Raw genomic sequence first — 10,708 nt, forward strand, 5'->3', positions numbered from 1 at the left:
TTCTGAACTTTAATAGAAAAAACTGTGATTTTAATACTGTTATTTCTCTCCTTTTAGTATTATTTTCCTTCATACTTCCCAACTCAATGTAAATAAGCACACACATACATAGGTATACACATCTTTTACCACAATGGTAATGCTTTTGTAAATGTTTCTATTTGTCCCTTTGGCTAAAAATGTTGTATTGAACAAATATATATATTATATATATATATTCCTTTTTAAAAAATATTGGCTTTTTCCAGTGAATTATCATGTTTAGTGTTCCATGAAAAATTTTAATATTATAGGTTAAAAATTTTCTTATTTGTTTTCATATATTTGCTTGCCAAGGGTGAATGAAAGAACATGGCTGCTTTCCCCAGACAGACTGACCTTGGCATCCACATAAAGCATCATTGTTTTAAAAAATGAAGGGTGCTTAATTGTTCCCTTTTTTCTGTATTCTGTAGGTCTCATAACAACAAACTGCAGTCTACAGCTTCTTAAAGTTCAGCGTGTTAACCTAACATAAAACACAGCAAGAATCTGGTTGTCTGAACTATTTTAAAATTAAGGAGCCAGATGTTTTTAGTCAGGTTATCCTGACAAGACTTGACCTAAACTTCGTTTTTATTGGTCATAACAGTCCAATTATATTCTTGGCCAATTTTGTCCAACGGACAAGGGAAAAGCAAAGTCAACGACACCATTATCTTGTCAAGATCAAATGGTTTTACTATTGTGGCAGAAGCGGGAAAACTTTGTTTATTGAAAAAAAAGAAAGCAAGAAAAAAAAAAAGATAATATGGGGTCAAGTGTAACTCCATGGAAATGCCACGTCTGCTCTTCAGTGAAGAAGCTGGTTTAGAGTCTCACAGAAAACTTTCGACTGTATTTATTTATTGTTGCAAAAAAGACGCTTTTTTATTGCTGCCCTCATTTGTCAGCTAATTATTTTTTCTTATAAAATCCAGCCCCGGTTACATGTAATCCATTCTGTATCTTATCATGATTCCTGTAGGTAAAAGTACAAGACGACCTCTAGATGTCTTTTCTTTCTATGAAAGGAGCTGCTATGTACACATGTGCACATACACACACACACACACACACACACACACACACACAACTGGGAATCAACAATGAGTTTATTGTTCATAGTAGATAAAAATTAAGCTTGCATAAAGGTTGGGCTAAGTGGTCCTGGATTACAGACTCTGTTGCCTTGAATATAACAGAACAATTTGTCATTTACTCTGCACCAGGCTAAAATGAGTAAAATCTATTTGAAGGTATCTTGTTTGTAAACATTTGTCAGATTCTAATTTTTTTTCTTTTTGTATTAAAATTCAACTATGGATGTATATGAAACAAAATAAATGGAGATCATTTTTCTCCCACAGATGGTGTCTTTGAATGTGCGCTAATGATTCTCCGTAAGCCTTTGAGGGGAAAGGGAGGGCTGCAAGGTAGAAAAATAAAAAGGCAGAAGGATCTGATTGTACCTGGATTTCTCCAGGGCAGTAGTGCTCCTAAATTTTACAGTTCCCAGCCCACTGTCATCATGTCAAAGAACAATATTCAGCGGTGCTAATCCTGTTGCATCAATTGATCAGACTGATTTTTTAAAAAAAAGATAATGTGACAGAATACACGTTGCCTTCATCTATACGTTTTATGATACCAGGCAGATTACCCTTTACAGACTGCTACTTACATTTTATGAAGGGCATTTTTTTTTTAATGACTCATCCTTTCTGTATTTGTTGGTCAGTTGAGTTGTTTGGGGTTTTTTCCCACATAAGAAAAAGTAGTGTAAGCAGTAGGGGAAAATGGAAACCTCAGAGGAAGGTGTAGTTTGCATGTTTTTCCTTTCAGTGTTTTAATCTTAAACGTCGTATTTCTACATTGTCATAATCACTTCTATGAGATCTGCCATAGTTGGTTTATGCAGCTTTGCAAAAATTTTACTAGATTTTGCACTAATTCATATTAGCTTTGTCTTACCAGGTTCTGAAATTTTATCTAATTGTTGTTTTTTAAGTTTCCTCTGTTTAATATCACCCTGCTATGCAAAACCTTCCCAGACCTTAGTTTCTTAAAAGAAAGACGTTACTGCAGTTCCAAATTATTTCTTATTACAGGCTCAGGTGTACAAGTTATTCTGGGTTAATTTTATCTAATGAAGCCCATTCCTTTTTGTACATAAAAATGTCACTTACAAACTAAAGAGACTAATTGTTCAACATTGAAAACATGGAAACAAAGTTTTTGCTTAAAATATTAACATGAAAGTAGTCAAACATAGGTTAAATTTTGTCCTTTTGCTTTTAAAAAAAATGTTACATATTGTATGCACTGTGCTGATGCAAGAATCCTACATTTTAATGAATTATGAAATTATTTTGCATCTCATCACATCACAGTATTTCTGTACTATTTATTCATATATATAGATATATATGGGCTTAATCACTTAAAACGTTGCGTCAAGAACTTTCCTATCTGTAGGCAATAGATTGCTATGTTTTTAACAGATTGTGGCAAATTTAAACAGCAATTCTTTTTGTACGTAATAGGACATTTCATCCTAGAAAAATAAAGTAATGTTTTTGACGTTGGATTTGGTGCAGTTTCTAATGAAACAGTGGTTGGTTGGTTACTATATTTTCTGTAGATGTTGATATTGCCAAATTGTATAAAAATGGTACATTTTGTGGGAATCCTTGGACCAGGAAGATGTTAATTTCATAAGTGTATTTAATAGTATAAAGCCTCTTGTGATTTCTATCACCATATAAATACATAGACATTTTATAGTTTTATCAACTACAGAGCTTTAGTCTTTGAAAAGTAATTTTTGGGAAAACACGCCTTCTTATATACACATAATGAGTTTCAAAAGCTGCTTTTCTATGAGTATTTGATAAGCTTCTGCTACTCAATAAAGTATACATAATACAACTATTTTGCTTTCAATTATCCAAGTACTAGAATGCACATTTGTTACACTGTTAGGGTTTTTCTACCCAGCCTTTGGACTTGTGTGTGTGTGTATATATATAGATATGTTTACTTTGCATCAACAGATTTCCTTGGCTAGAAGTATTTTCATTGCTTGTTATATTTCATCTGCCAAGTTCACAATCCTTGAAACCATTTCATAAAAAGTATTTTCGTAATATTGGTAAGTTTTTTTCCTCCTACCCAAACTCTGCAGGATTTGTATTTTAGTTAATGTCCTGCGGTAGTTCCAAAAAAAGTGAACTTTCAGAGATATTTTCTAAAGTAAAACAATTACTTTTTTATATTTCAAGTGGCCTGGAGTGTTATTAAAGAGACAGTGAGATTTGCTGCTGTTTGTAATCTACCTTCCTGGAGTCTGCAAATAAAAAGTTCTTTCCCTGTTTCTCTTCCTTTGTTAGGCAAACTCCCTACATCTTTGTGTTTCTGATACCAGAGCAGCGGTGACCTCTTAAGTCTACACACGTAGCCTCATGACTGAGGCCATTACCCATGAGTGTCAGAGTTTGTCCCTAAAATCAAAGTGGTGGCCTCTCAGGAACAACGTAATGTCTTACAAGTACTTGGGGAGAAGTTTTTAGTGAATTGAAATACAAAGTACTTCTGGATACTTGGAATAAGATACCACAAAAGACATTTCTAGAAGATCACACCCCACTTGATCCAATTTGGACCAGATTCAACTAAAGAAATAAGTGCTATAAATTTAAAATGATAAAGTCTACCTGAAATTGAAGTTACCCGCTGTAGATAGCGGGTCAGTTTTTGGCAGTGGTGGTTGAGTCACTAAGTCATGTCCACCTCTTTGCAACCCCATGGACCCCATGCCTGCCCAGGCTCCTCTGTCCATGGGGTATCTTAGGCAAGATCCTAGGAGGAGTTGCCATTTCCTTTTCCAGGGCATGTTCCCAACCCAGGGATTGAACCCATGTCTGCTTGGCAGGTGGATTCTTGACCACTGAGCCACCTGGAAGGGCCAAGTCAGTTTTTAGGTGTTTGCAAATACCTGTGTTTGATGAACCTTAAAAATTATTTTGAGAAAAACAAACAGTGCCAAGTGATGTCTTTAAGAGTTAAAAGCTAGTACAAAAGTGTATATGTTTTATGGACCTTTTCCCTATCAAAAGAAAAACACTTTTTTTCTGCTTGAGCTCCAACAGCTTAATTGAAGGAGGAATGTATTGAGTTCCTCTTGAAGGCAACAGAATATTGTGCCCAAGATCCTTTAGTCTCTGGAACACAAAACCCATGTACTAAGAAAAATCTTATCAGTGGGACAGAAGGATTCGGAACTACAGTAAATTTGCAAGTTAAAATTTTCCATAAAATTCAAAGATTGTGTCCAAAGTACTAATATGGAGATTCTTTGTAAACTGTTTTGCCTAACCTGGAATTACCAGTCTGTTCTTCACTGCCTCCCATCCATATCCCCACACATACCACTTTTCGACCCCACCTGAGCCTCAGTCGTCTTTCACTGCAAACTTGGTCTTGAATGATGGCCTTAGTTTTAACAAGGCAGTTTCTAAAAAGTTGACATGCTTGTGTTTGCCACATTAACCATGTGGCCTCTAAAGGACTTGTGTGTGTGATTTCAAAACTTCTCAGAAACTATTGTCAATCTAATCAAACCCTAACTCTCAGTCTTATATAAAAGTGATTTTCCCCCCTCTCTTTTAAACCAGAGCTATTTATAACACTTCCCTTTATACTCTTAATATCTGACCATCCAACTAATCATTTACTTGGTCACATTGTAATCTTCCCCACCTTGTTACTCAGGATCACCACTTAGCCATTTGACATTTACAAGTTTAGCTTTGCTTTTTTGACTGGTGCTACTTCTGTCTTAGTTAATTTCTGTCCTAAAGAAAACTAATCCAGAAGCTCTTCTACTTGCATACTCTATAATCTGTCAATGGTTCATTTAATAATGCAGTGGATTCCCAAGAGGCAATTCTAGGGTAATTTTTAATAAGCTTAGGCAAAACTCATTCTCAGCAAACTCTCTAAAAATCCTTCAGTTAATGCTTTACCACAGAATAGTCAGAGCCTCTCAACTTTTTGCCTCCTTGGGACAAATAAGGTAACAGTATCTCATCACAGGCAGATATGTTTTAGGCTGTGAAGTCACTGTGCTGTCCTGACATCGTGTGTGTATATGATGCTTCTTTGAGGCCATTACAGACTGACACAGCTTGAACTCCAGTGCATCTCCTTTGAGCCCAAATGTGCTGTTTTTATCTTCAGTGCAGTTCTTTATTTTTCTTTAGGCAGTCATCTTCAACCAAGGATTATCAGTGTCTCTATTCACAGAGTTTCAAATTAACTAAAGCACAGCTTGGTCTTCTGGGAAAAGAAAAACACTGTTAATGTCTTTGTGGGCTCAGATATAAAATCCATTATAAAAAAAATCAATAATAAATTCAGTTCATGATTAAATATTTTTCAAGCTAGCTGGAAAACATTTAAGATTCATATGCTTGCACGCCATCATTAAATACTGGTTCCAGGGTTTGGGGAGTGAGTTTGAGAAATGCTTTTTTCCCAAACCTTCTGGGGCTCAGTGAGGCTAAAAAACCAGGTGCATCCAAGATCTGATTTCACAGCAAGATTTACTGCTTTACAAACACAAACATGATACTTGGTCTTAATAGAAAAATAACATCAGATACACCCAGAATATGTTTGGCATTGGGAGAGCTGCCAGTATGGCACAAAACATAGGATTTTAGAACCTGGGAGGTGTGAAAATAAACTGTATCTTGTATTTTGGTACATCAGGAACACCTGTTTGCTTGAAATAAGACCTTCGGTACTCTTAAGTGGAAAACTTCAATACTTGTCTTGGGCTCCAATTTAGTGTTTGATCTAAATGTGATCTAAATGACATTTCATACGTCTGACTAGTGCACTTACTGTTATGTACAGAATTTAAAATGTGATGGTTTTAGTATAAAATCTGGTTTGATACATGATATAAACTACTTGGAATTGTATATTTAAGATCAAGCAAATGTTTTTGTGAACTATTTCTACTGAAGAATGTATTTAAATTAAAATAATTAAAAATAAACAACATGAAGCAGTGATCTGTTAACTGGACAGGTCAGTTAGCTGAGCTTGTGTGAAGAACTGGCACACCAGTTGAATAACCCCGCCATGGAGCTCAGAAGCATAACCATTTAAGAAGCCTTTTGTAAATAAGACAGTGACTTCAAGATGAGAGTTGGGACTTTCAAATAGTTCCTAAAGGGACTATGTGCCCTTTCTAAAGGAAAATCCCATTATATGATGATAAGGCCTTTCCTGTCTCGTTGCAGAATTTAAGTTTCAGATCCAGAAATGCCCAGCTCGTGTGTTTCAGATGCACTGGGCGTGAATTGCCCCTTGCACTTGCCCATCCCTTTTTCGGTTAAATCTTTTCACGTAGCTGCTGCTGCTCCTGAGTAGTCCATCTCCTGGGCGAAGGCGCCCTCTCAGGACCTGAAGCAGAGCTGTAGGAAGCTGCCTTCTCTTATGGTAGATGTGGCCCATCACAATATACCTGCTGCCTGAAGAAAAAAAAAAAAAAGCCAAAATATAAAGGTATAGTTATCTTTCAAGTGCCATGTAACAATAAGAAAACATAACACCTTTAAGACATGCCTATAGCTTGAATCTATGATCTTGCTGCACTTGCTGAATCTCAGACATTCAGACCTCAGACAACAGGTGGAAACAGCTGAGTGACCTTTACAATAAGATTCTCAGGCTGTTAATAGCCAACACTAGGAACAAAGGTTCTAATCACAACAGTACCAGCAGGATTTTACAGAGCACATTTCTAGAAAGACGTAGGAGTGGGCATTACTCGCCCCCCGGCCCCGCAAAGACGACTATAAACTCAGTTTAAACAGCCCCTTAGGCATCCCTTCTGGCAACTGTGTTCGGTCATTCACTCCACTTGTCAACAAACGGTGACTTGCTTTGTGCCAGCCCGCACAGTTCCCATCCTTAACCAGAGGAGCCGGGAGGGGGTGTTCGCTGATGGAATTTAAATCACAGTGGCCGAAGTGATACTTGTATAAACTCTATTCATTTTAGAATACCCTTCCCCCCCGCCCAAAAAAAAATGGTACTGAGGTGACCGATAGGGACCGAGCTGTGGCATATACAAGTTACAATGTGGCATAAAGTGCATATTCAAAATGGTCCCTTCGGTCAGTTTCAATACCTGGCTTAAATTCTGGACATGGCTTATTGCAACTAGAGGAGTCTAGGGCTAGTATGTGGACTCGGAAGAAAAACCCGTCTGGAGTGATGTACAGGCGGTTCATCTTGTACAGCCCGTCTCGGTCCACCAGGAGAGTCACCAGCCGGATCCCTGTGCCGAGGACGTCTACATCATGCACGATTCCGTTCAATGCTGCTTTCAAAAAACAAGAGTTTGGAGAAATGCATAGCGCTCACGTCCTCTTTTCTCCCCCCAGTGCGTTTCTTACAAGTCACGAAATGGTCCACACAGCTCTGGGGCTTGCAAAACCGAGTGGGTGGGTTTCTCTAGGGTGTGGTTTAGGGGCCCCGGGGCACAGTCCAGCGCTCTCGGCTCGGAAAGGCTCGCCCCGCGGCCTGGGCTCGGTCGCCCGGGCCCGGGAGGAGCTGCGGGCGGGACTCACCGAATTCGCTGGTGCAGTAGGACTCGCGCTCGTCCAAATCTGCCCTGCAGGCGCGCGCACAGTGCTCGGCGCCGGGCTCGGCTTCCTCCCCCTGCAGCTCGCCAAGGTGCGGCGGCGGCGCGGGCGCGGGTTCCGGGGGCGGCGCGGCGGCGCGCGGCCGATTGGGGTGGGCGGGGCCAGCGGGGATCTCGACGGCGCGCGCGGAAGGCCGCACGGCCGGGAGGCGCGGGGCCCGGGCGCGCGCGCGCCGCGGGAACTCCCCCAGCGCCGGCTGGCGGCGCGGTGACGCGCGGTTCTCGGCCTGCGCCAGGCGCGGGCTCGGCGGGCCGGCGGGTGCGCGCGCGGCCTCCCGGAAGCCCGCCCGGTTCTCCGCGGGCGGCGGGGGCTTCCGGCGCCTCAGGTCTGACCAGGCACGCGGAGCGGCTTCGGCCGCGCGCGGCCGCCGCGGGGTCTCGGGGACCGGCTGCGCCCCGGGCCCAGGCATCTCCGCACTCGGGCCTCCGCCGGGGTCGGGTTTCCGGCTGTGGGGCGGCGAGGCTGTAGGGAGAGAAGAGGAGAGGCCGGGGAGGCTGAGACGAGAGGGCAGAGGAGGGGGCTGGTCGAGAGGAGGGGGGGAAAGGGGAGACTGAGAGGGGAGGGAAGGGGAGGGAAGGGGAGGGGGGAAGGGGAGAGGCCGAGAAGAAGGGAGAGAGGCCGAGAGGAGGGAGGCGAGGTGAGGCCGGGGAGACTGAGGGAGGAGGAAAGGCCGGCAGAGATGAGGCTGCGGAGGGGAGGGGAGGAGATGGGGGACAGCGTTAACTGAGCCATACACCTGCGAGAGGGGGTCTGGAAATGAAGCCAAGAGAACGGGAGCGGGAAGAGGAAGGCGCCCCCGGTTAGGAGAGGAAAGACGCCCCAGCTTCTGATGAGCACGGGTTTCCTAGGCCTCACAGGAAGACCGAGATGAGGGTCTCGCCCTGTGAGAATGAGGACAACTAAGAACGTTTTTCCCACCACATGGGAAGATTTCATTTTGTTAAGGACCCTGTCTAAATCAATAGCTTTTAAAATTACAACAGCCTATTTGTTCTAGGACTAAACACAACTGACATCTCTGGTTAAATAACAAACTCTTTTTGCCCTTTCTTTAATATATATATAAACATCCGCCTTTCTGCTGTGTACAGTTTGTTGAGAAAAGTACCGAGAGCAAACCCCAGGGGGAAAGGTCTCATATTACAGGTTCTCCTAATTGTTTAAGCGCCCCTGACAACAGAACTATTTGGTTTTCCCATCCGTGTTTACACTGTCATCTTGGTCTCCGAAGAATCGAGCATTTGTGAGTGGATTTTTATCTGGCTTCTTGGACACCGCTTATTAGTAAACCACAGCTTAGAAAGATGTTTAAAGCGTGGCTGGGAGGCAGAAGCCCCCGGTTAAGTGTGAAAGCACACACATCCCTTACATGCACCCCTCCTCCCCGCCCCCTGTCCCCCGCATCATTTTCGTGGTAGAGAAAAAGCTCCTAAATGGCATGGCATGAAAACAAATTTTTTAAATTATTAGTGATTTTTCCCCAGCTCTGCAGGCAGGTTGGTGAGCAAACCAGCCAGCTTAGAAGCTGGGCAACTTTCCATGCCCAGTTACACAATATCACCTCCCCCTTTTGCCTGGGTCCCAGTGCCCTCCAGACGGGCACAAGAGCCCGTCTTTATTTTTTCTATTGTTTTAACGGCTGGTTTTCAGTATTTCTCTCCTCTGGCATTGAAATGCTTGGTCTGCCCCTTTGCAGTTCTTGCAACACTTCATTTAAAGTGATTTATCTTGCCAAATTGACAATCTTCACTTCAAGTGATTTATCTTGCCAAATTGACAATCTCCTTTAAAATCAGCTTTCAGCCAGCAATAATCGCCGGTTATAGTTCATGTTTTTGCAGAGAGGTTGATTCTGACTCATTATGTTCAGCTTTGCCCATACACAGCTGAATAAAGTTCTGGTGGATATCCAATTCCTGACTGTCAACTGTTGACCTCACAACTGCTTCCCCATTGATATCACCATCTGTTGTCATGGGAAAGATTGTCTGATATTTGGGTTAAATGCCACTGAAGTCATTCAATTTCCATGTGGAAAAATAACCCAAAGTAAATTGCCCTGCGAGGTGCGGAAGCTATTTTTCCCGGAGATAGTGAATCGAACAGAACATCTACATAAAAGCCAAACAAAAACACCTCTCCGCAGAGAACCTCTTGTTTCTTCATTCTCTCAGTATTTTCCATCTCATGCATGCAACTGTGTGAATATGTTTTGTGTGTTTTAAAGACTCAGGTGTCCCAAGGCAATTGGTTGGGGCTGCAGGGAGAGAGAAGAGAGGTCCAATTTCGGCTCCCTCCGCCCCCAGCCGCGGCGGGGCGCACCCAGCGCCTGAGATAGCCGGCGGGACGCGGACCCGGGCGCAGGGCGGACCCCGAGCTCCTGGGGCGCCCGCCGCCCGCCGCGTCCCGCGAGCCCAGCCCGCAAGGCTTCCGAAAGGCGCGCCACGACCCCTTTTGACACTTTCCCTCCTCTGTGATGGAGCAACTACTTAACATGCAAAGTTTTCTCCAGCCTGCCAGGCTCGCTCGAGATCATTTCAGTAGCTGAACAACTGGCTTCGTTCCGAAAAGGCTGCCAAGACACACACAATCTTGGGGACACATTTTGCTCCTTTCAAACACGAACACGGACCTGGAGTCTCCTCTCTGGTCAGCCCTGACCCCTTTCTCGTCCCTCCCTTCATCGCGCCCCCTCCGCACCTCGCCCCCGGATTCCAGCCCCTCTCCCAGGGCTCAGCGTTTCATCGATCTTACCTTTTCTCTCCGCCACTGGGGCTTCGGGAGAAGATCCAACGATCAAACAGAGGAGCCAGAAAGCTCTAGCTGTCATGTTTGTAGACACGGTTCCCAGGCTCTAAAACTGAGCCTGGTCTTTTGCTCTTTCTCTCCCCCCACCCCTTCTCCACACCCCCACCCCCGTTCATGCTAATGAGGGGCAGCCTTTGGGGAAACGGGAATCACTCACT

At 43.2% G+C, this 10,708-nt stretch overlaps 2 protein-coding genes across 15 annotated transcripts in view; one reads left to right on the plus strand and one right to left on the minus strand.

The window, feature by feature from the left end:
- The window catches only part of BPTF (bromodomain PHD finger transcription factor), a 137,733-nt gene extending 131,648 nt beyond the window's left edge, over nucleotides 1-6,085 (plus strand). For all 13 annotated transcript variants that reach the window (XM_043464245.1, XM_043464250.1, XM_043464256.1 and 10 more), the window contains one exon: nucleotides 456-6,085. In XM_043464245.1, coding sequence (XP_043320180.1) covers nucleotides 456-492 — 37 coding nt within the window. In that variant the 3' untranslated portion in view covers nucleotides 493-6,085. The remainder of the gene's footprint in view (nucleotides 1-455) is intronic.
- Nucleotides 4,963-10,706, minus strand: C1H17orf58 (chromosome 1 C17orf58 homolog). 2 transcript variants are annotated; one of them, XM_043464358.1, is made up of 5 exons: nucleotides 10,497-10,706; nucleotides 7,668-8,204; nucleotides 7,226-7,417; nucleotides 6,557-6,563; nucleotides 4,963-5,358 (listed from the first exon to the last, which is right to left on the minus strand). In XM_043464358.1, the coding sequence occupies exons 1-5, from the start codon at nucleotides 10,570-10,572 to the stop codon at nucleotides 5,316-5,318; spliced, it is 855 nt and encodes a 284-aa protein (XP_043320293.1). In that variant the 5' UTR covers nucleotides 10,573-10,706; the 3' UTR covers nucleotides 4,963-5,315. The 2 variants fall into 2 exon arrangements, with proteins under 2 accessions (XP_043320293.1, XP_043320286.1); XM_043464351.1 differs by lacking the exon at nucleotides 4,963-5,358 and having other exon boundaries at nucleotides 5,606-6,563.
- Nucleotides 10,707-10,708: the final 2 nt, after the last annotated feature.

The sequence above is a fragment of the Cervus canadensis genome, chromosome 1 (assembly GCF_019320065.1).
Source record: "Cervus canadensis isolate Bull #8, Minnesota chromosome 1, ASM1932006v1, whole genome shotgun sequence".
NCBI lineage: Eukaryota > Metazoa > Chordata > Mammalia > Artiodactyla > Cervidae > Cervus > Cervus canadensis.

What these genes read in the sequence shown, in the direction of transcription:
- C1H17orf58 (XM_043464351.1), bottom strand. Translation starts at nt 10,572, where the DNA reads ATGACAGCTAGAGCTTTCTGGCTCCTCTGTTTGATCGTTGGATCTTCT. An exon ending in CCCAGTGGCGGAGAGAAAAG is followed by an intron (nt 8,205 to 10,496) that starts GTAAGATCGATG and finishes CTCTCCCTACAG; the next exon opens with CCTCGCCGCCCCACAGCCGG. An exon ending in CTACTGCACCAGCGAATTCG is followed by an intron (nt 7,418 to 7,667) that starts GTGAGTCCCGCC and finishes TTTTGAAAGCAG; the next exon opens with CATTGAACGGAATCGTGCAT.